The sequence below is a fragment of the Silurus aristotelis genome, assembly GCF_946808225.1.
Source record: "Silurus aristotelis genome assembly, chromosome: 9".
Classification (NCBI taxonomy): Eukaryota; Metazoa; Chordata; class Actinopteri; order Siluriformes; family Siluridae; genus Silurus; species Silurus aristotelis.
The window spans coordinates 5021272-5047225 of NC_139582.1; the positions used below are offsets into that span (position 1 = coordinate 5021272).

Below are 25954 nucleotides of genomic sequence, written 5' to 3' on the forward strand. Positions count from 1 at the left end.
ACGGATAGACCAAAAAACTTATAAGGAATTGTTTTTAAAAAATGTTTTATTGAGTTTTATGTTGAAATAATGACATTTATTAATAGAATTATAATTATTTATTATAAAATGTTAGTACAGTACAGTTCTATATATAAAAAAAGCATTTTTTGGGTGTGGCCCTTTTTGTGTAACCACCTGCGATAAAGGGGGGATTACTGTACCTGTATTCTATACATTTACATTTGCGGCATTTAGCAGATGTCCTTGTAGAAGTCTATCGGGGTCCCCTACTGTTTTTAACCAGACAGATAAGACCAAACATCTTGACTGGTCATTGCACACAGAACATCACAATTATTCAAACCAAAAGAATCTCAAATTTGTTTGAAGTTTTGAAACTCGAACAAGTCTATAAAGCGGCATGCTTTATTTGGTGTCTCTGTACCACATTTCCAGAACTCATGTCTAGGGTAGACTACCATCATCATCTTCTTCTTCTTCTTTCGGCTGCTCCCATTAGGGGGCGCCACAGCGGATCATCCGTCTCCATACCACCCTGTCCTCTACATCTGCCTCTTTCACACCAACTACCTGCATGTCTTCCCTCACCACATCCATGAACCTCCTCCTTGGCGTTCCTCTTTTCCTCCTACCTGGTGGCTCCATCTTCAGCATTTTTCTACCAATATAATTCATGTCCCTTCTCTGCACATGTCCAAACCATCTCAATCTCGCCTCCCTCACCTTGTCACCAAAACATCCTACATGTGCTGTCCCTCTAATAAACTCATTTCTAATCTTGTCTATCCTCGTCACTCCCAACGAAAACCTTAACATCTTCAGCTCTGCTACCTCCAGCTCCACCTCCTGTCTTTTACTCAATGCCACTGTCTCTAATCCATACAACATCGCAGGTTTTACCACAGTCCTATAAACTTTCCCTTTTATTCTTGCAGATACCCTTCTATCACAAATCACTCCTGTCACTCTTCTCCACCCACTCCACCCTGCCTGCACTCTTTTCTTTACTTCTCTAACACACTCTCCATTACTTTGCACTGTTGACCCCAGGTACCTGAACTCCTCCACCTTCTCCACCTCTTCTCCCTGCAACCGCACCACTCCACTGCCCTCCCTCTCATTCACACACATGTACTCTGTCTTACTCCTACTGACTTTCATTCCCCTTCTCCCCCAGCGCATATCTCCACATCTCCAGGCTCTTCTCAACCTGCTCTCTACTCTCACCACAAATCACAATATCATCTGCAAACATCATAGTCCAGGGAGACTCCTGTCTGACCTCGTCCGTCAACCTGTCCATCACCACTGCAAACAGGAAAGGGCTTAGGGCCGATCCTTGATGCAGTCCAACCTTCACCCTGAACCAGTCTGTCGTACCTACTGCACACTTTACTGCCGTCACACTGTCCTCATACATGTCCTGCACCACCCTCACATACTTCTCTGACACACCTGACTTTCTCATACAATACCACAACTCCTCTCTCGGCACCCTGTCGTACGCTTTCTCTAAATCCACAAATACACAATGCAATTCCTTCTGTCCTTCTCTATACTTCTCCATCAACATCCTCAAAGCAAATAAGGCATCTGTGGTGCTCTTCCTCGGCATGAAACCATACTGTTGCTCACAGATGGTCACCTCTTCTCTCAGCCTGGCTTCCACTACTCTTTCCCATAACTTCATGGTGTGACTGATCAACTTAATTCCCCTGTAGTTACTGCAGGTCTGCACATCTCCCTTATGCTTAAAGATCGGTACCAGCACCTCCTTCTCCATTCCCCAGGCATCCTCTCACCTTCCAGAATCCTGTTAAACAATCTGGTTAAAAACTCCACTGCCATTTCTCCTAAACATCTCCACGCTTCTACCGGTATGTCATCTGGTCCAACCGACTTTCCATTCTTCATCCTCTTAATCGCTGCTCTCACTTCCTCCTTACTAATCCTATCTACATCCTGCTTCACCAACTCCACATCCTCCAACCTTCTCTCTCTCTGATTTTCCTCATTCATCAGCTGCTCAAAATACTCCCTCCATCTTCTCAACACACTCTCCTCACTAGTCAAGGGTAGACTACCATCATACTGGTAAAAGAAAAAACCTTCATAACTGACAGGCAACAAAAGGGACAGACATGCCGAGACACATCCTCGTCCTGATTAGTTGATGTTGGTGGTCCATGTTATTTATTTTTTTCCCCTGATCAGGAAAAAAAACACAAAGACTGACATTTTTGGCTCTAAGCAAAAAACTTCTGCCTCAGCATAAGGTCAATTTAGCCAAAAATCCCAACCTAAAACTTACTGCCTTCACCTGTAAGTGCTGCTCTTTTCCATACTAATTAATCTATTATTAATAAATGCAATTTGATGCTAAGTCCAATAAAACATGTCTAATCATTTTAATGTGGTGATCAGGAGGGAAGTAATGAAAGAGTGGTGTGTGTGTGTGTGTGTGTGTGTGTGTGTGTGTGTGTGTGTGTGTGTGTGTGTGTGTGTGTGTGTGTGTGTATAGAGATGGAAAGAGACTAAATTAAATTGTTTGATATGAATGTCCCTCAGAGAAGTAGTCTCAGTTAGAACAGTTTCCATGACTACCAAGGGTGTACTATAAAGTGTGTGTGAGAGAGAAGAGAGGAGGTCAGTCTGAATTTGTTTGGCTGTCATCACATCAAACAGCATACACACTTCTTTTAATACAAAGTCAAAGTGGTACATCAGCAGGGATTGGTGCAGGCCCTCTCCACATTCACCTCTCCCACATTCTGTCTACTGAGCACAAAAGCATCACAAATGCAAACAGGTTACGATTAAACATCATTTGGGCTTCATCATTAGCCTCTGACTGAGTGTATTTGCACGAAATGATGAGCTGTTTGAAATAATGGACTTGAGAATACACAATAAACAATTCCTGGATTAGTCTAGACTGAGCTCGTCATTACACGAAGCTGGACAGGAGAATTTAATGCTTTGTGATCTGTTTGTTTGCAGAGGACCTACATCACCCGAGAGATCATCGCCACAGATGGGGGGAACCGGAGCAGCTCTGTCGAGTTAGCCGTCACCATCACTAACGTGAAAAACCAACCTCCTCAATGGGAGAAGGAGAGCTATGAAGTAGTCATACCGGAGAACACTGTCAGAGACACTCCTATCGTGGTACGATTCCCACACACTCAATGGCATGTAGATTCCATCATGTGTGAAAGTCAGGTCGAGGTTTATTCATCATTTACACATTACGTCAAGGCCTTGACATGCTTATGGCAAGAATGTGGTTTATTTCTAAGGTAGGAAACATGCAAAACACACACACAAATAAAGGTGAAATAACCACAGGTCGTTTGAACAGTTCTGCATTTAAGCGTCCATCACTGCACACTTCAACAATGATGGGACTGTAGTGAATGGACATTCTGTGCCACCAAGATGAGGATGGCTTCTATTTGTAGTCTCAAGGTTTCTCCTTGATGCCATCTCGAGGGGGTTTCCATGCCAGAGTTGCCACTGGCTCAATCTTCATGGATAAACAAACTTATAGGCACAGAACTTATACATTCTAACTTTATAGTAATAGTTTATCTCTGTAAAGTTGCTTCAAGACAACGTACATTGGAAAGACGCTTTTTAATTGTCACATTCTTCCTTCGCATATCGCAGCTTGTTAGAGATCTTTGTTCAGAGCACACGATCAGCGCCCCTGGAGCACAGAGGGGTAAAGGCCTTGCTCAAGGGCACAGGATGACTATACAGAGGCTTGAACCCCCGGACCTCCTGATCAATAACCCAGAGCCTTAACCACTGAGCCACTGAGCTACTACCTCCTGTTAGAAGCGCTATACAAACAATGTTCGGATTTTATTTAAATAGCGCTTTTCACAATGGACATTGTCTCGAACAGCTTTTACAGAACATAAGAATAATAGAACAAAAAAAATTTACAATGTGTATTTATCCCTGATGAGCAGCCTGGGGCAACTGTGGCAAGAAAAAACTCCCTTAGATGTTATGAGAAAGAAACCTTGAGAGGAGCCAAAGACTCAAAAAGCAGAACCTATCCTCATTTGGGTGATATCAAGAGTGTGATTATAAATCTTAAAACAATACAAAACACCCAAATTTAATTCTAATTAAACTAAATAAGTACAGTAAAAATACAATCTTCAAGCCAATCCAAGTCCAATATTACTGGGTGGAAATATTGTCAGTAGTTCTCAGAGTTCATATCGTTATATTAAAAACACTGCGTATGAAATCAATACACCGCTTTCCTTAATTGTCCCATAGCTACAGTATACTGACGAGGATAAGTATAATCCATAAATAAAGTCATATACAGTTCTTTTTGTATATTGTAATATACTGAGCTGCAAGACAGTAATTAAGCGCTACATTGCGTTTTTTTGTGTACGAGGTGTGACAATGTCTCTATGGGGTTGTTTAAGTCATTTCTGAGAAACAACCGTCATTGAGTTTTTTTTTTAGATTTTTTTACACAGGAAAACTCTATCTAATGTTTTGGATCACGGATATACTGAGTTATCAACGCTTGACAAATAACTTTGGTGAAACTAAAACCTGGTCCTGGGATATACAGAGTATCAGCTGCATAACAATTAAAACACAAATGTTACTGCTGAATGCAATACAGTGAAACATATACTTGGTAAGACAAAAGGGTTCGAGGAATGATCTTTCAGCTACAAGATGTGTGGTATAGGAAGGAAATGTTTGATTATGGCTATGAAGCGAGCTATGTCAAAATAATAAGAAGCAAAAGAACCATGTGCAAAAACCAGTTTGCATGCGATCGATTGTGAAACGGAAAATAACAAAGCTGACAACGTTGCGCTCATTTGTTAAAACTAAAATATTTAGCAGAAAGCAAAGCGCTTGTCTTGTTTAGAGAATCCAGAGTTTTACACGAGCACTGCGATGGCAAATCGTATAGGGTTAAAGCTCAACAAGATTCCCATTTTGTTCTAAACGCTACCTTGGAAGATCTGCATTTAATATACTTTGGCATCTCTCCGGTGACTGGATGAAACAATCCTAAACCTGCGCTAGTTATTTGACATGGGAGTTGACGCTCTGGCACTCTAGCCTGAGCTGTCATGTTCTGTCAGTTACCTTAGTATTCTTCCCAACCTTGCACATCTCTCTCTCTTTCACACACACACAATTACACACTCCCACACACTCCCACGTGTGCACACACATGGTCTGTGTGCAGAAGCATCTATTTCCAACTAAATCAGTGGCAACACTGAAGAACTACAGTGTTATCATCTTGCCCATACCTACAGCGAGCATTGCACACACACACACACACACACACACACACACACACACACACACACACACACACACACACACACACACACAATCTGCTTTTTCTTTGTGTATCTCAGAATAGCCAGGTGCTATTGTCTCTAGAGACTGTGTTAGTCCAGAAAGCATGCTTCCTGTTGCTGCTTTTGCCCGGACTGCTTTTTTTTTTTTATATATATAAACTGCCGCGTCCTGACCGCTGGACTCCGCCAATATCTGCCTTTTTATTATTCATGAGCGTTTAATTCCCCCCCTTGTTCATTTAGTTAAGTGTGCATTGAGAATTAATTTTCTGTACCCTCTGCAATTTTTTTATATGCTATTAAGGCTATTTTAAATATAGACGAATGCTATACTAAATGCATGAAGTCAAAAGAGGAGGGAGGGAGAGAGGGAGAGAGAGAGAGAGAGAGAGAGAGAGAGAGAGAGAGAGAGAGAGAGAGAGATAGAGAGAGAGAGAGAGAGAGAGAGAGAGAGAGAAAAGAATTCAAACCCAATTGATCAGTGGTAGCAGCGCGAAATCTACTCGTTAGTAGAGAATGCATTGAGGCCTGCTGGCTATTTAGCAGTTCAGGAATGGAAGGGCTTGTCTTGTTCTAATTGTACTTTAAAGCTATGAACTCCATTGACACAAATCTTACTCTTTGCACATTAAATCAAACCCAACAAGAGATTTCATTCACTGGAATAATGCTATAGAAGAGACTTAAAGTACGTTCATGATAATCGAGTAATAAACTGGAGTGCTCCTTGTCGTTAAACCGTCGAACATCAATCATTTGTACATTTAGCGTGGATTTACTTCGATTTTAGTGTATATAGTAAATGTTCTAAATCGTTATGCTAGAAAATAATTATGGTCCAGTTATATACGTATGTGTTAAAGGAACAAAAGGAGCACTACCCAAGGCTTATTTAAGTTCTTATTTTAGACCTCACGATTATATATAATTATATGACTCTGTCATGAATGTTGGACTCAATTTGAACTGAGTCTGAATCTAGTTATTAAACCTGCATTAAAGTGCTTTATGTCGGTTCTACAATGTCATTATATACTATTATACTATAGATATTAAACATTTACACTATATGGACAGCTGAGATTCTCTGTGCTTTTTGAACATCCATTTCCACATTGAGTCCCCATTTTTGGTGCAGTTATAATCGTTTCTCTTCTGGGAAGATGTTCCACTAAATTTTGGAGTGTGCCTGTGGAGATTTGAGCTCATTCAGGCTCTGATGTAGGTGAGGTGAGGAGGCTTGGCGTGCAGTCAGCGTTCAAATTCATCTTAAAGGTGTTCAGTTGGGTCGAGGTCAGAGCTCTAATGTAGGCCAGTCAAGATCTTCCACTGTAACCCATTTATAGGATATCTTCATGGAGCTAGCTTTGTACATGTCATGCTTGGTCTTGTAAGTGGAGGGAAAATGTTATGCTAGCAAGACATCCTATACAATCGTGAACCACATATGGCTGGAAAAGTCAGATGTTTTTTTCCTTTTGTTCATATAGTGTATAGCAGGTATTTGGTATTTTATTTCACAGTATAAAATAATCCTGTATAAATACTGGATTTATCCTTGGCTTATTAAAAATATAATAATAAAGTCCAGTCTGTGTAATATTTATTTTATCTCTGTATGCTCTTTAGACCATGAAAGCCACTTCTCCACTGGGTGACCCCAGGGTAACTTATAACCTGGAGGATGGCATGGTACCTGAGACCAACATGCCTGTGCGTTTCTATCTGACGCCCAATCGTGAGGACGGAACAGCCTCCATCCTGGTGGCCGAGCCTCTGGATTACGAGACAACACGCAACTTTATGCTTCGTGTTCGTGCTCAAAACGTTGCTGCTGTGCCTTTAGCTGCTTTCACAACCGTGTATGTCAACCTCACAGGTAATCACTTTCACTTCCTCTGTGCTGTAAAGGCCCATTGAATGGCTCTATTCAATAATGGAGAAATATTTTATAGATTTTTATTTTTTTTTTTTTTATATGTGAAAACGTGAGTGGTGTTGTTTTTAAACCATTTTGCAGACCATTAATAGCAGGTGAAATAAATATGTTAAATATGAATGATTTTTACTAAAATGCTAAAATTAAAAGATGTATTAATAGATGTATGAATTTGCATTTAATGGCAAATGAAGGTAATAAGTTTGGATGAATGGTGGATGGATGGATAATGAGTGATTGTAGGGTTGGATGGATGGATGGATGGATGGATGGATGGATGGATGGATGGATGGATGGATGGATGGATGGATGGATGGAGGGATGGATGGAGGGATGGATGGATGGTGATGGTAGGTTTGGATAGAAAGATTGTGAAAGGTTGGAGATAATATATGGATTGCTGGAAAGAAGAATGGAGGGAGGAATGGATAGATGGAGAGATAGAGAGCGATGGTAGGTTTGGATAGATGGAGGTAAAGAAGTGATTGTAGGTTTGGATGGATGGATGGATGGATGGATGGATGGATGGATGGATGGATGGATGGATGGATGCATGGATAGATGGATGGATGGATGGATGGATGGATGGATGGATGGATGGATGGATGGATGGATGGATGGATGGATGGATGGAAAGATAAATAGATGAAAAACAGATAGATGGTAACGATAAGTTTGGATATATGGATGGATGGATGGAAAGATAAATAGATGAAAAACAGATAGATGGTAACGATAAGTTTGTATATATGGATGGATGGATGGATGGACGGACGGACGGACGGACAGATGGATGGAAAGATGAATGGATGAAGAAACAGATAGTTGGTAATGATAAGTTTGGATATATGGATGGATGGATGGATGGATGGATGGATGGATGGATGGATGGATGGATGGATGGATGGATGGAGATGATATGGATGGATTGATGGATAATAAATAAATATATAGGTGGAGATAATACATTTAGATGGTGTATGATTGAAAATGCAACATCTTGCTCCTCTGATTCCAACTTCAGCCTCCTCTGATTCCAAGCCTGGGATCAAATATAAACTTCAAATAAATTAAATAATTAAATAAAGCATTATATTTACTATTATGCGTATTTCTCTCTATCACTTTAATCCTCCTCACACTTAATTTGAATTCTGATATGCTGTACCTTAATCCCTAGTTCTGATCCTCTTCCTCAGATTATGAATTGGACTTACTTTATTTTATTTTTAACTATGAAGCAACCATTGATATTATTCCATATTTTACCACTTGCTTAACAATTTCTCCTCTACAGTGTAGCCCTGCATTTCTAATTCCACTGCAGGACGTCTCTATGCCATCCTATGTAATTTACTGGCTCTTCCCCAAAGCCATAATTGGGCTCAACTCATGCATGAATCTCTTGCTCTGTTCCATTTATGAGTGCACTCTGATACTCTAATACTGATTCGGAGAGCCTTGCACCCACCCTCCCCCACCCCCACGCCCACCCTCTGCCTAATAGTAATCCAATAATAGATTTATGATGAGGTTCTTTTAGCTGGTCCTTTCCCTACAAACGTGGACACCTTGTGTAGATCTGTAGCAGCGTTTCCCTCACTTATTTGTTTCCTCCTTCTGCAATTAAAAGCACAACGAGTAGTATATCAAAGAGAGCAGGTGAGAGAGAGAGAGAGAGAGAGAGCGAGAGAGAGAGAGAGAGAGAGAGAGAGAGAGAGAGAGAGAGAGAGCTTTAGGTGGAAAGGAAGAATTTGTAATGGATCTGGACCTCTTGCTTAATTCATGGATTACGACTTTGGCTGGGAGAAAATTAAAAACCCAGAAGTACATCAGATGGCAATTAGTGCCTTGGATCATTTGACCCATTAAAGATGTTGCCCTAAATTTCGCTCCTCCTTCTTCTATTACTGATGGAAGCTAGTCTCTCTCACACACCCAAACACACACACACACACATGTACTTGGATAGTCAGTAAAATATTGTTTAAATGGCGATTTGGATTTTTTGTTTTGGTTTGGAAGAATGGATAGCAATGGTGGGTCTGCATAGAGGTAATAGGTTTAGATGGAGATATATTTGAATGGAGATGAAAGGTTTGGATGGATGGATAGCAATGGTGGGTCTGCATAGAGGTAATAGGTTTAGATGGAGATATATTTGAATGGAGATGAAAGGTTTGGATGGATGGATGGCAATGAAAGCTTTGGTTGAAGATATATTTTCAATGGAGATAATATACTGTATTTGGGTGGATCGATAGCAATAAGAGTTTTGGATGGAGATGGAAAGCATCCATCCAAAGAAGGTTTGGATGGCAATGATTAGTATAGAGTCTTTTTTTTAAAAATTATATTTCATTGTTATTTATGCATTTTATTATATTTTAAATTATTTGTTTTTGCTGTTTAGTCTAGCAACTAAAGAGAGACAATAATAAAGATTTTGGGAAGCTTAGCTGGAAGAGTAAACAAGAGTTAATGTCAAGTAGTAAATATTTGGAAACCTATCTGTGGAAACCTGAAGGCACTTCTGTAGCTGTATTTTACTTTCATTGTGGCTTTAAACTCAAAATACAGGAAATACTGTAAGTGTGGTAAACTCCATACCAGAATGTGCATTTTTGATTTCTTTATTACTGTTTTTATTACGTTTTTGTGTCCGCATCCATCAACAGACGTCAACGACAACGTTCCATTTTTCACCTCCTCTATTTATGAGGCTTCTGTGACTGAAGGGATAGAGGTCGGGACTCTGGTGCTGCAGGTGTCTGCCACTGACCTCGATCTGGGCTTAAATGGAAAGGTACATTATGAAGTTATTGATTCACTGATTCATGCGAGTGCAAAAGATTTTATTGTTAATGTTTCTTGAGTGGAAAGAAGGAAGACAAATCTCTTACAGGTTTGCAAAAAGATGCACCACACATTCCAACTGAGATGTCACGGAAATTTGAAGGGTATTTGGGGTTTAGGTCAAAGTCTATGAAATATACTATATTTTACTTTGAGGCACATCATTGTATTGAATGTATTTAAATGCAGTAGAGTTACATTTCACATCTCTAGTGCTTAGGAATGAACAGCAATTGCATTCCAGCTCCCTTTAATTTTTATACCTTGCATACTGAACATCCTGAAGTGTTACTAAACATCTGTAATCAACAGTCTTCCAACTCACTTGGCTTCTGCAAATCGAAGTGGTGACAATCTGGAGCTGTTTTACTGAGGAAAAAAAAGAAAAAAAAAAAAAAGGACACTAACTTATCAAAAATGGCTCATAAAGCATGAGTAATGACAGCTATGCGAGTAAAAAGCTTTGTCATAGGCTTATTCATCACATGCATCCATCCATTACGTCTATACTATGGCAGAGCTCAGAGGACAGTGCCATCAGTCTTCGGCCCTATTGTAGCTCTGCCGAGCAGAAATTCTATGTAGTGTGCACAAACCAATTAAGTATTAAGTCCCCTAAAGAACTGAGGCCAAAAAAAAAAAAACAATAGCACGGCTCTGACTCTGTTTTACCCTTTTAATTGAATTACTTGAAGAATGACACAGCTTAGGTTTAAAAGAGTCTGTCCTTGGCTGCATAATTGCTGTCTGAGCAACCTTGCAACAAGCATGCTGAATCACAGATACCATGCAGTGCCGTATATAGATCTAATGAGAATCATTCGTGGGATGGTGTATTAGTATATTTGCTAAGTACATGTGATTCAGCCTTCCACATTTACTGCAGCAGTCTGTGATTGCTGTTTATGTTAATAACTCGACCCCCCTACAAGCTTTTTATTACATCATTTACTTTTTACTTTCTTCCTCTTATTCGCGTTTGCCACACAAAATGCGGCTGGCAAGGCACCAGTTATTATACAAGACCTGCTGTTATAGTAGCGCTCCTCGCCTTATAATTGCCAGTCGGAGTAGTCGGATGCTGTGGAGAGACCATCCATACCTTTTTATCCTTTTAAACGTATTCATAGCATTAAACTGCCCTGAAATTGTTTTTACATGAGAGATCATGGGTCCTGGCAAACATTCTATGAGGGAAAAAGCTCACTTTCAGGTGGGTACAATATTGAGAGTTGGAATCTTTGGGCACCTCAAAGCTCTTTTAGGTGTTTTGTAGTTTTGATTGAACATTGCATACTGGTTATAGCTACAAAATGGTAGATCTTCATGAAGCTGGCTTTGTGCACGGAGGCATTTTCATGCTGGAATAGGTTTTGGTCTCCTAGTTCAAGTGAAGGAAAAATCCAATACAGTTGTGTGCCTCAAACCTTGTGGTAACAGTTTGAGTAAATGGTTGTATTTGTGTCCCAATACGTTTGTCCATATAATGTAATGTATTATTTTATTTTTTTTAGATTACTTTGGCTGTTTTTTTTTTTTTTTTTTTTTTTTTTTGGGGGTGGGGGGTTGTTCTTGTAGCATTGGTGTCAGCATAAGCTGTTTGAAATAATATTTGTTTCTTTACTTATTTACTTTACCTGCTTACTTACTTATCACGGGTTTCAGCAACCATTTGCTTTACGTTGTATTTGGACTGTAATTAATCTGCTGATATGTTTATCAGTACAGATTAATTTGAAGATTAAAATGCAGAGAAGAATATATATGTAGAATATATAAGTTTTCACTCACACCCCCTCTTTCTCTCCTCTTTCTTCTCAGATCTCCTATTCCTTGCTGAACGATCGCAGTGGAGACTATCAGTTCTTTCGCATTGATCCAGAACTGGGCTCCATCTACACCGAGGCAGTGTTCGACCGGGAAACTAAGGGGTCTTATCTTCTAGAAGTAAACTCCATGGACGGCTGGGAGTCTGCCAGGCCAGGAAGGCATGGACAGCCTAACTCTGGTAAGACCAGCCAAGTTTTCTTCCTAACACAACCCCTGTGCTAATAAGTTGTCTAGGTCCATTTAGCCTGATTACTCTAATGCTATTGATTTATTCTTTTTAAATGGAGTCGGAGTTTTACTGCATAGAACTGCGATGCCTGAATGTATCTATTATAAAGGAAAGGTTATTACTACTGATGAGAGTTACAGGTATCAGGGTTTGTTGTACTGTATCTGTTTTATACGCTACGTATTTTATGTTCAAGAGAAAACGAAAAACCACAAATAATCACTAAGGCCTTTCAAGAAATTACTCAGAAGTGGTGAGTAATGACAGATAAACCTGAACTTCTACAGGCTTGATATGATGAAACTTATACCAATCAGCCTCAAACTCTGCATGACTCATAGTGAGCCTCTCAGGCATCAGCATGTCTTCCATTCTCTCATTAGTCCTTTATTGCTGCAGATTTGTAGAGTTTAAAGCAAAGTTTCTATGCTGTAAATCTGATATTACATGAACTTAGCTGCAGTGAGTCATTTGGGGATGTTTACTAAACGCTATTTCCGGTTCCAACCTCTAGATATTTCAAAATCTGCCAAGTTTTACATTAGCGATTAATGAATATTTAAACTGTACTCATTTTTCATAAGAAGCAGGCATTGTATATATGTGTGTGTATATATATATATATATATATATATATATATATATATATATATATATATATATATAATATACACACACAGTTATTTCACGGACCGCAAGTTTGTTTATCTCTGCCTGAAATTTTTAGTGCAGTGTCACTGTTTTATTTATTTTTTTAAAATCATTATTATTACTATTATCATTTTTTAATGAATTAAACTTGAAAACATACAAAACAATGCCGGGGGTACTCACTATGTACTGGAAAAACTGTTTGCAGTGCATTGTAAATGTCAGATTTAGTGATTCTTTTAGCATTTTATGCACAGCTTCAAGCATTTCTTTTAAAATGACATTTAACTAGAATCAATCATGCATACTATCCCTACAGTATATAACCAAGCACTAGCCAAGGAGTTTTTGTTGTTGATCCACAGCCATCTACATGCCCCCTGTTGCCTCTGTGGTGGTTCTGAAGGCCTTCCCCTCAGGCATTCCTTTTATGTTCTATATACATGAACCTGGTATTGATAGGTTTAGAATGCTACTACTCAAACCAGGGGATCTTCCAATATAATTCTGTTCCTATTTTGTCCAAGTCACATCCTCACCATATAGCTCGCACTCAGGTCCTCAATCCTGGCTCTCGCCTCCTCTGTTGTAAAACTACCAAGCCCTTTTTGGCCAGATGCCACTTTTACCAGCAAAGTGCCATTGCCATGTCTCCACCTGGTACACTGTGTCCTGCCCCAGCCTGGGAGACTTTCGGGAGTTGCTCAACTCCCTGTACCGCAGTCCTTCTCTTCAACAGATGACCATATATATATATATATACCACCCTTGTTATTCCCAAACATAGCGATAAAGCTCAGGCATTGTGTCAAACCCCAGCGGCCTACAAATGCGATGATTGATCCTCCTTTTAAAGCCCTTCACAAATGAGAAGTAGAGGTCAATAAACGAACAAGTGCATTGCTGTATCATTCATATTTTAATTAATGTATCTTAATACATAGGTTTTTTTTTTCTTATTTTTATACCACCGTATGCCTTTCCACACCATCATGAATCTTAAATTCGTAATGTAACAAGTTCACCCAAATTATTCATTGCTGCTTCCACACACGGTGTTATCTGCAGTGCAGTTCACTTGAAGTGCAGCTCAGACTACTGTTTTCAGGTAGCAAATTTTAATGATACAGTGCCCCTGGTTTCAGGTAGCAAATTCTAATGATACAGTGCCCCTGGTTCCTTTGCTCAAGGGTCCAAAAGTTGTGATACTGGGGTTTGAACCACCGACCTTCCAAGTAGAAACTCAGAGCCTTAACAACTGGGTTACAGATTTAAAGGTTGGGGCTTAAGGGCACAGATTATTTTTTCTATAATTATATTTATTATATTTTTCCATATTTATGTTTCCGAATTCAGCTACTTTGCACGACACTCTAAAACTTTGAAAACATTAAACATTGTACTTTCTATCATGTTATATTTTCTTTTGAATTTAATTTCATTTTTTCCAATTGGGAACAATTTGTATGGTGGTCTTGAAAAATTAATCATATCCTCCAACTTTGGAAAATAAATTGGACAAACATCCAAAAAAATCTTAAAAAAATCTTTTTTTTTTGGCATGAAATGACTGTTTTTAATGTTGTTGTTGTTTTTCTTTTTTTTAATAAGCTTTGGCTTGAATGTCTGCCTGCTAAGGTCATGTGACCCCTTTATTAGCTCTCTGTCATAGAGAAATTGATCTAAGGATGTTAGCAGTCACATGATCACAATGATGCTCATGTTAAAATGGCACAAGCAATTTCTTACCTCAAGTGATCAGACAGACTGATTTGCATGATGATGTGGTGATAACTTTTAATGTGAAAACTTGTAGTTATACTTGCCAAAAAGTTTGCATGAGCAGATTCGGTTCTAAATATAACGGCGTGCAGTGTATATTTTGTTGGAGTCTGAATTTTATATATTTTTTCACTTCTGGGGTAATCAGAATGTAAAATCTTATAACTTTATACAATACAGTAGATCTAGGGTTCAAATTGAACATTATATTAGATGATGTTTTCCCTGAAACGATTTTCCCATCTACTTTGGTAGGCAATAAAACATGCTGTTTGTTTCGCAAACAATATATGGACAAAAGTATTGGGACACCTGACTTTTCCATATGTCATATGTGACTTCCCAATTTTGTTCCCACACACTTAAAGACTGTTACCATAAATTGTATAGGATGCTGTTTGATGTGGAAGCAATAAGTTTTCACTTAAACTAGGAGACCTAAACCTATTCCAGCATGACAATGTGTAATGCACAAAGCTTTAGTTTATATGGGTTGGAGTGGAAGATCTTGAGTGGTCTGGTATAGAGCTCTGACCTAAACCCTATTAAACACCTTTGGGATTAAATGGAATGCTGACTGCACCCCAGGCCTCCTCACCTCACCTACATCAGTACCTGATTTTATGATAACCATTGTAGTTGAATGAGCACTAATTTCCACAAACACACTCCAAAATCTATCCCTGGAGATTATTATAACAGTAACTTGAGACTACAGGTGGAATGGGATGATCAGAAAGTTAATCTAATGGTTCGGTGCAGACCTTTGTCCATATAGTGTGTTATAATGCGATATTTTTTATATATATTTTTTATATATATTTTATATATTTTGATTATAGTGGGCTTGGAAATGAAACTGTAGTAAAAGCATATCAGGCTGCATTGTTGAAATTGTGTCAGAATTTTAAACCATAGACTATGTTTTCAAGCATCCACTGCATTTCCATTCCATGTCTGGGTTACATGTCACTAATCCCTGTGGTGGGCCGGCAGTATTCTGCTGCCTAAACACTCATTAAATTAGGATCACTGACTTACATTTTAATGCATTTTTGACCATGAATTTGTATTAAATTATTCGTACTAATAATTTGTCTTTATTTCCTATCTTATTTTTTCGCTTGCGCCACTTCAAGGAGCAACATATCTGAGTGTTAGAGTTTCTATCCAATCAGATTTCAGCTGTCACATCATGTGTGCCCAGGGCCAAAGGTACCTCTCTGTCCAGAGCTGTCACTGTGAACACTAAAGGTGTCCTATAGCTTACAATCCATGTTGCTTCAAACTATTGCTTCAACCGATCAAATTTAAATTTGCTTCCTCCGAGACCTTCTTGTAGGCATCCAAAAACACTTTGGCATTTTTCCATCTTTTGATTGGAAAATAGTCAGAGCTTGCAAACTGCAACTGTATCAAACTGCACAAGCTCAAATATATTTATCTGGATTGCAGATTTTTCTTTTCACAATAGCTGACAGAGGACAAGATATTGATTTGGTTGCGGATACATCACGAGGAAAGGTCGGCCAAAAATTTTTAAAAATCCAAGCGCGATATTAAATATAAGAGAAAAAAAGACGGGTCTCTTAAAACAAACAAGTAACTTGTTTGCTTATTAGGAAGATTTACATTTTATTGCTGAAATTGCATATAAGGGTATCTGTGAAACTAGACCCATTTATTAATTGCCATATTACATCACAGTGCAAATTATATTAAAAATGATATATAAAAATAAATCAGATTACTCAGACCTAAAAAAGCCTGTTTCCGCTACATAAAAAAAAGTTTGGCAAATCTGCCAAATCCGACTTTTTTCTCGCAATTCTGACTCTTTTCTGGCAAATCTGCCTTTTTTTTTCCCGCAATTTCTTTCACGTAATTCTGACTTTTATTCTAGCAAATCAGACTTTATTTTTCGCAATTGTTACTTAATTTCTCGTTAACATCCAACATTTTGGTGTATCCATCAGTAACCATGTTATGGGCCTGAAGTGTGACGCTATTGGTGTATGAATGAGGCTCCTCTACATCTTCTGTCTTGTTCCGCCTCCTCGAGGGCTGATTATTAGACATTCTCTCCAGGGATCTGAGGCTTACTTTAATACCATGCGATTATATTGATTGTAGCCTGTTTAATTTTTAATGTATAAAGCTTTCTGGCACTACAGAGGAAGATGACGCTGCACGACTGGATAAAAAAATCGGCGAATTTACAACAAAAAAAAAACAAACTTTTTTATGTGAGGGAAACAGAATTCCAGGTGAATCTTTTTACTCTGTTTTTCCATTTTTTTCATTCTGCAGCGTGTGTTTACCTGTCCAGAGTGCTCCAGGGTAATAATGGTAATGATCCAGTAATAATGGTCTGTGGTAAAACACAATACTCTGTGTGTAGTTAAACAGACTAAACGAAGCAAAGAGGCAAATAATTTGCCTCTATGATTTTTTTGTATTCGAATCATTCGAGTTACTCGAGGAATGGTTTCGGCCCTAGTTTCTCTTTTGCACAACATTTTGTTTACATTTTTGCTACGTTGTCTCTTTACAACAGGTTTACTGGCGGAGCTATTTTGTGTTTTGTGTTTTGTGTATTTGTCTTGTGCTTTCCTGTATTGTCTTTGCACTGTTTGCACCAAGTTGCACACAATGCACTTTATGGCGAGGACACTTACAGTATTTTCTGGACTATAAGCTGCTACTTTTTTCCCACGTTTTGAACCCCGCGGTTTAAATAACGAATCGGCTAATTTATGAATTTTCCTGGGTTTTTTCCGGTTTCACAAACTTTAACATACCATTAGACAAATGAAATTTCCGAACGGAAATGAAAAAACGCACCTCACCTGTGTTCTGAGCTGCACGGCATCGGAAGATTTTTTTAAACGGACGACAATGCCAAAAGATAAACTCCCGAGAGAAATAGTTGTGAAAGGAAGGAGGAAGACAGTGAACAATGACTTTCTTGGTCGGCTACTGTTTAGATACAAGCCGTTGTAACATGTTGAGTCTGGGTAAAGGGAGAGCTCACTAACTCCAGTTGCAAATGAAATCATATAAGCACAGACAGATTTCCAAAACTAGTGCTTTTTTATTTTTCTTGGCCACAGCGTTACGGGTTAGTCAAAGAAACTTAGAAATGAGCATCAGAAAATAATGAGGATATAATCCTCGTCTTGCACACACGCAGTAATAGCGGAAAAATGCAGTGCCAGGCTATTCCCAAAATACCGCTATGCTCCTAAAGGAAGCGCAACATATTTCACCCGTTACACTGTGTGTTACGTGTCTTTTGTTAAAGCCTGTGTAAAGTTTATTAGTTCCAGTGTGGACTGACGGCTTATAGACAGGTGCGGCTTATTTATGTTCAAAATAAAAATATTTGTAAAATTCAGTGGGTGCGGCTTATATATGGGTGCGCTTTATAGTACGGAAATTACGGTACTCGTCCTTAGCCCTGTGTTTTCTGTGATTATTGTTGTATTTAGCACCAGGGTTCAGGAGGAACGTTGTTTCATTTCACTGTGTAATGCGTCAGCTGTATATGGTTGAAATGACAATAAAAGCTTCTAGACTTGACTTTTATAGCTGTAGAATCATAATGATGGGGTTCAGAGGTGGATTGATTCAGGTAGGACACAACTGAAGTCCTAGATGTAAAATGCATGGCTCACCACTAGCTCCTTTACACCTTTAATGTATTGAAGGCTCATCTTGCACCTTGCAGTTGGTCCCACATTTGGATATTGTTCTCATCTATGTTCTTATGTTTTAGGTACAGGCTATAATTCCTTGTCCATTATTTTTTACTTATTCTTCGAACAAATATATCCTGACATACTGCACATTTAATGGTTCAGTATTTGTTAGTCACCCACTGTGTTCAAATTTCACAACCTTTCATAGTTAGCAAAGGGCTATAAGTTCCAATGTACGATAACGCAATAAAGTTATCCAGTCGAATTGATTGGCATGACAATGGGAGCAGAAAAATCCACAAAAGTAGAAAATGTCACAGCCCAGTGATGCTTGTTTATTTGTACTGTAATGACATGACCATGCCTTCACAACACAACTCTGAACAACATGTCAACCTGTCATCGAATGACAGCTACAGTGTTTACAGCATTCTCACTTTCACACATAGTGAAACATACAGCTGGAGTCTAGTGGACTGCTGGAGCTTGCCTGGATTTAGTTTTTTGGTCTGTTTTTGTTTTTTCTTTTCTCCTCCCGCTGTTTAAATCTATAACTTTTCTTGAGCTGCCACCACAACCTGCCTAAATAATTAATCTGTTCTTGAGAACTATATTGCAAATCATGTCTCTTGAAGGTGATATTAAAGGAAGGTATATTCTAATGGGAAAAAAAGTGGATGTCCTTCCTATTCTCTGCTTCTTAACCCATCCATTATTAAGTCCCCAAGGCTCAGACCTAACAATCGCATCCTGATGACTTTAGACCCAGTGATGAAAAGATCGAGATCGAAGTAAAAGTAGAGACAACCAGAGCAGCTGAGGATAAGAGAAGGATAAAAATGAGAAATGGAGATAACGGATCAGAGGTTGGGAATACAAGAGAGGAGAGTGTGAAAGAAAAGAAGGGAGACAAAATGAGACAAACATGCACTTGGAGAAAATGGTAGAAAGATAAGAACGAGGGTACTGATGGAAAAAAAGGAGCATTCAGATTGATAGACAAAGATCACAGGCATTTGTTTAATCTCGCACATGTTTGCTGTCGCCCTCAGACACGGCATATGTGCGGATTTTTATCAGCGACGTGAACGATAACAAGCCGGTGTTTGCGCAGACACTGTATGAAGTCGACGTGGACGAGGACGTGGATGTCGGCGCCACCATCCTAACCGTTAGCGCTAACGACGAAGATGAAGGTAAGTTCGAAAACAAACAAATGGAAAGCACATGGGTCACATGGATGGGATGGAGAGATTTTTATTATTATTATTATTATGCACATCTATGACACCCCCCCCCCCCCCTCCCTCCCAGATGTTTTTCAGCAATACTTCTGGTATGAATGTGAAGGACACACACACACACACACACACACACACACACACACACACACACACACACACACACACACACACACACACATATATATATATATATATATATATATATATATATATATATATATATATATATATATATATATATATACAGTGAGGAAAATAAGTATTTGAACACCCTGCTATTTTGCAAGTTCTCCCACTTAGAAATCATGGAGGGGTCTGAAATTGTCATCGTAGGTGCATGTCCACTGTGAGAGACATAATCTAAAAAAAAAAATCCAGAAATCATAATATATGATTTTTAAACTATTTATTTGTATGATACAGCTGCAAATAAGTATTTGAACACCTGTCTATCAGCTAGAATTCTGACCCTCAAAGACCTGTTAGTCTGCCTTTAAAATGTCCACCTCCACTACATTTATTATCCTAAATTAGATGCACCTGTTTGAGGTCGTTAGCTGCATAAAGACACCTGTCCACCCCATACAATCAGTAAGAATCCAACTACTAACATGGCCAAGACCAAAGAGCTGTCCAAAGACACTAGAGACAAAATTGTACACCTCCACAAGGCTGGAAAGGGCTATGGGGAAATTGCCAAGCAGCTTGGTGAAAAAAGGTCCACTGTTGGAGCAATCATTAGAAAATGGAAGAAGCTAAACATGACTGTCAATCTCCCTCGGACTGGGGCTCCATGCAAGATCTTACCTCGTGGGGTCTCAATGATCCTAAGGAAGGTGAGAAATCAGCCCAGAACTACACGGGAGGAGCTGGTCAATGACCTGAAAAGAGCTGGGACCACCGTTTCCAAGGTTACTGTTGGTAATACACTAAGATGTCATGGTTTGAAATCATGCATGGCACGGAAGGTTCCCCTGCTTAAACCAGCACATGTCCAGGCACGTCTTAAGTTTGCCAATGACCATTTGGATGATCCAGAGGAGTCATGGGAGAAAGTCATGTGGTCAGATGAGACCAAAATAGAACTTTTGGGTCATAATTCCACTAAACGTGTTTGGAGGAAGAAGAATGATGAGTACCATCCCAAGAACACCATCCCTACTGTGAAGCATGGGGGTGGTAGCATCATGCTTTGGGGGTGTTTTTCTGCACATGGGACAGGGCGACTGCACTGTATTAAGGAGAGGATGACCGGGGCAATGTATTGCAAGATTTTGGGGAACAACCGCCTTCCCACAGTTAAACCATTGAAGATGGGTCGAGGATGGGTCTTCCAACATGACAATGACTCAAAGCACACAGCCAGGATAACCAAGGGCTGGCTCTGTAAGAAGCATATCAAGGTTCTGGCGTGGCCTAGCCAGTCTCCAGACCCAAACCCAATAGAGAATCTTTGGAGGGAGCTCAAACTCCGTGTTTCTCAGCGACAGGCCAGAAACCTGACTGATCTAGAGAAGATCTGTGTGGAGGAGTGGGCCAAAATCCCTCCTGCAGTGTGTGCAAACCTGGTAAAAAAACTACAGGAAACGTTTGACCTCTGTAATTGCAAACAAAGGCTACTGTACCAAATATTAACATTGACTTTCTCAGGTGTTCAAATACTTAGTTGCAGCTGTATCATACAAATAAATAGTTACAAAATTATATATTGTGATTTCTGGATTTTTTTTTTAGATTATGTCTCTTACAGTGGACATGCACCTACGATGACAATTTCAGACCCCTCCATGATTTCTAAGTGGGAGAACTTGCAAAATAGCAGGGTGTTCAAATTATTATTTTCCTCACTGTATATATATATATATACACACACACAGTGGAACCTGGTTATGTCGATGTCCTAGGGGGGGTCGCCAAAAAGCATCGAGATAACCGATGATCGAGATAAACGAAAATCAATATGGCGGCAGTATATTAACGTGCTTGAAATTTCTTTATGTACATGATGTTCGTTAATAAATGAGAATGTGCATGCACGTGTTTTTGAAGGGGTTTTTTACACAACAGCGTTGCCGCGAATTGTTTAATGAAGTCATGCTATAAAAATACATACAGTACATGTTTATCTGTCAGGAATCCCCCTGCCACGCCCCCTTCGGCGCCCCCTTCGGCGTGTCAGGTGTTTTCTCGGCCGCTTTCTCTGAAGCTCCCGGCTTCAATCGCACACATATGGTGCTCGTTTATCATCATCACTAGCTTCTATTTAAATTTCCACACTCTCACCGTCCGTTATTGTTGGTATATGTTGGTTCACGGCGGTCGTTGTTATCTCGCACTCGTATCCCGGTACGTGTCTTCCCACCGGCACACTCTCAACGCCTGCGCTTTTCTTCCTTAAGCGCACCGTGGATTCCCCCGATCCTTGATTTTTCCGCCACTTTCGCAAGTTCTTCTGCAGCTGCACAGTGCCGATCGAGATAACTGACGTTAAATGGCAAAATTTCCCCCCCTTGTGCTCGAGATATCAGGGTTCGGCGACATAAGAAAGTCGCCATAACCGATAAAAAAATGCTTAGACAAAGCAAGAATTTGGCGGTTCCACTTCAAAAACGTCGACTTAATAGGGTTGTCGAGTTAAGCAAGGTCAAGATAGGTGGATTCAACTGTATATATATATGTGTGTGTGTGTGTGTGTGTGTGTGTGTGTGTGTGTGTGTGTGTGTGTGTGTGTGTGTAAAATCTAATCACTACAATATTCATTTACTCTCTTAAATATTTAATTCAGTCCAAACAGTCTGAGCCGCTCTGAAACCTTTATCTGCAGCAGTGCAATTCAATTATCTGATGTGTATTAATGCTAATTTCATGTGCTGCTTAATTTGTTATTATCAGTAACTATGCAAATCAAACAATTTATAGGTTTCTAATAATGTACTCATTCCAACATCTGATTGTTTCTATAGCAACAAATATTTTACATTACATAACATTAAATAGTAACATTAAACTATAAATGGATAAAAAAAAGGTTCTATTCTGAGCAAATGACTATGAAGACTATGTTATAAGAAAATCATTTATGTGTGGAAACAGAATCACTTGTTATTTTCATGCTTCATTGTGGGGTATTTCAAACATAATGCGTGCAGAATTTTACACTTCAGATGGTTTTTTTTGCTTAAACATTACATCCAATATGATTTGTTAGAGTTTGATGGGGAGGTGGTACAGTAGCTCAGTGGTTAATGCATTGGACTATGAATCAGAAGATCAAATTCCATCACCACTAACCTGCCAAGGGCCCTTGAGCAAGGCCCTTAAACCTCAGCTGCTCTTTAGATAAGAGCATCTGCCAAATATAATTAATGTAAATAATAAAGCTCACTAATAAATAAATAAAATTTTCAGCATTTTATATGATTTTGTATTATAGTTGCAATCATTTTTAACTGATTATTATTTACATCCAATTTGTGCAATAACCATGTTCCCTTTTTCTTTTTTTTTTTTTTTGCAAAAAAAAACAAAGCTTTTTAATTTTTTTTTTCTATTGACAATGTAATATACAAAATAATTTCTACCTTATCAAAACAAAAAGTAGCTGTAGTTACAGCACAGTTAAATCTTTTCTTCCCACGATGTTCAGGGTCAATCATAATTCAGCCCCCCCTGGAGCACAGAGGGTTGAGGACCTTGCTCAAGGGCCCGAGAGTGTCAGCTTGGCAATACTAGCACTGATCTGATCATTTACCACTACCACTATTATTTACATTTTTTCAGGGATTTCAATGATCTTCAAACCAGTGTTTTAGAATTGATTAAACTTTTCCATCATGCTGTTACTAATGCTTCATCACAGAGCAACGCGATCTAATGTCATGTTCCAGTCGGCGGAAATCTGCCCTCTTCCAAATACCTAAGCTCACAGATGTGCACGATTGGTTGAAATCCATGCCATCCTTTCTCTGAGACAACACCCAATTTTGCTCCCTTCTTTTCCCAGAGTACAAAGCCAGCTGAGATGCAGATAGCACCTAAAGAGAAGTGCAAACCAGCAAGCAGCATTAAGTGTTATATGCAAACGAGACAATAAGATCGGGTGGCAGGAAAGTGAAAGTGACATGTGCAAATGGCATGGTATCAGCTGTGCAAGCAAAGGCATGGAAAACACTGCAAATGACATGATGTGTGTAAATGAGTCGGGAGACAGTAATTGAACACATTTCAGTGGAGGTGTGAAGTGGAACAGAGGTAGTGAATGTAAATCCATTGAAATGAGCAGGAACCAAGAAAGAACGGTACAACTGAGTATAAGACTGCGCAAACTGTTGGCTCCTACGATCTCCAGATGATTCTTTTTAACTCTAGAGATCTTCAAAATGGCACTTTTTTTTTTATCAAAGCACTTGTGTGAATATTTCTTAAACTGTTTGTCTGAAATTTAGGAAAATTTTTCCCCCCTTATTTTTCAAAGGGCGCCAATAATTCTGAAGCAAACTGTGCTCCTTTGAGATGTGCACACAGAGTGAATAATAATCAGACAGCCCCTGTACCAACGACAGCCCCTCTACCCACTCATACATCCACAGGTGCTTTAATATGCACCCGGCAAGCACATAAAAAAAACAAAAACAAACCTTAGATAAGCCCTCTTTCATTTCCCTCTTACATGTAAATGTATCCAGACGGCAGCACGTCACAGACGAAGCATCACTCATTTCTCATTGGCCAGCCGTGTCAGGTCCATAATTCCCTGCAGGAATCATCTGCACTGTTGCATCTGGTGTGCTCGTGGATATGTGAGAAGCTGCTGTGCTGATCATCGGGCATTTATCAAGGCCTTTAGCCTCATCACGACAGACATCAGCCTTAAACTGATCTTCCGTAATGGCTTCTGGTGATGTCAGGGAGTATTAGCTGTCTCACTTTGTGCTTTTCCTTTTTCATAAAAGTCCCCAGGAAGCACCAGCCTCTGAAACACTAACAACATGATACTCTTAGTGATTTATCAGAGTTGCTCAGGGCAATAGCAGGATTAAAATTTAGATCGGAATCAAGACTGCCCATGTGTTGTGTCTTGTTCATTGTTCTCTTTTCAGCAGGGAAAATCGAAGGCAGAGAGAAGAAAGGTGCCATGAGGAGAAATGGAGTAACAGTAGCTCATAGACTTTTTTTTTTTTTTTCCCTTATTGTTTACTTTTCCACTTGTTTTATTGTTCTTATGCCGTTTTTACACTACGAGTGTTCTACAGGGAGTTGATCTGGGATGCTTGGTGTAAATGTAATACGGGGAAATAAAACGGTTTACTCGTAAGTCTTTATTGTTTAAAGATGCAGTAAAGGTTACGAGATAAAAATAAAAATAAAAACATCTACATGTCTTACTCAAACAGCATTTTTTGTATACTTTTGTTCACAAGATTTCACCTCCAGGTGTGTTGGACTCCAGATTCTGCCTCTTCTATAGTTTAATAACCTGCCAGTAATGTACAAACGTGTATGTAGAGCAAACGTGTATGAAACAGGAAGTTGCTTTCAATAACAGTGAAAGAGAAATATATTGTCAGTATATAAAATATTTAATCGTGATTAATGATTTAACTTAATCGCACATTTTTATCTGATCTAAATGTATTTTAAATTAATATAAATATATTATTCTCACTCAAAATCTCTTGTATTTGTTATTTTACACTCTGGAAATGATTCTTTTAGTGTACATTTCTTTGGAGATGACGTTTCTTTTAGTGGTTGTATTAATATTGTATTATACCATAATATTAATATGATACATGGCTCGTTTAAGAACTCTGTCATGATGCTTCGCAGCTGAGGGGAGGTCAATGCTGAAATTGTCTGGGAAGGCAAAGTTTAGTGATTAAAAATATTTTTTTAGGTGTAGTTTTTTTTTTTTCTTTATATCTGAGTAAAAAAGGGACGTTGTGAATAAATGTTTGTTGCGTTGAAGGTTTGAATTTTGCCTCTTTTATATTTATTGATTTATATTTTTACTAAAAATGGTCAAACATAAATGAATGCTGCATTTAGTCAGCCATGTTTCAGCACCCCTTGAGCATAGAGGGTTAAGGGCCTTGCTCAAGGGCCCTCAAGGGTGGCAGCTTGGCATTGCCAGGGTTTGAACCCCCAACCTTCTGAACAGTAACTTAGAGCCTTCACCACAGAGCTACTGAGCTAAATATGTATGTAATATGTATTTATTTATTTATATATATATATATATATATATATATAATTATTATTATAAAAAAAAAAAAAAAATTATTACACTGAAACACTGATTTTCTGTAAATCTTTGTGTGTCTATCTTGTTGTCTAAACTATGTTTTTTTTTTTTG

General features: G+C 38.8%; 1 protein-coding gene across 1 annotated transcript in view; it reads left to right on the forward strand.

Moving 5' to 3' along the window:
* Positions 1-25954, forward strand: part of LOC310730735 (neural-cadherin) — a 314803-nt gene that overhangs the window by 144522 nt on the left and 144327 nt on the right. The window contains exons 12-16 of the mRNA XM_083549799.1: positions 3004-3171; positions 6996-7245; positions 9984-10111; positions 11983-12169; positions 19407-19550. Of these exons, the coding sequence (XP_083405925.1) occupies positions 3004-3171; positions 6996-7245; positions 9984-10111; positions 11983-12169; positions 19407-19550 (877 nt within the window). The remainder of the gene's footprint in view (positions 1-3003; positions 3172-6995; positions 7246-9983; positions 10112-11982; positions 12170-19406; positions 19551-25954) is intronic.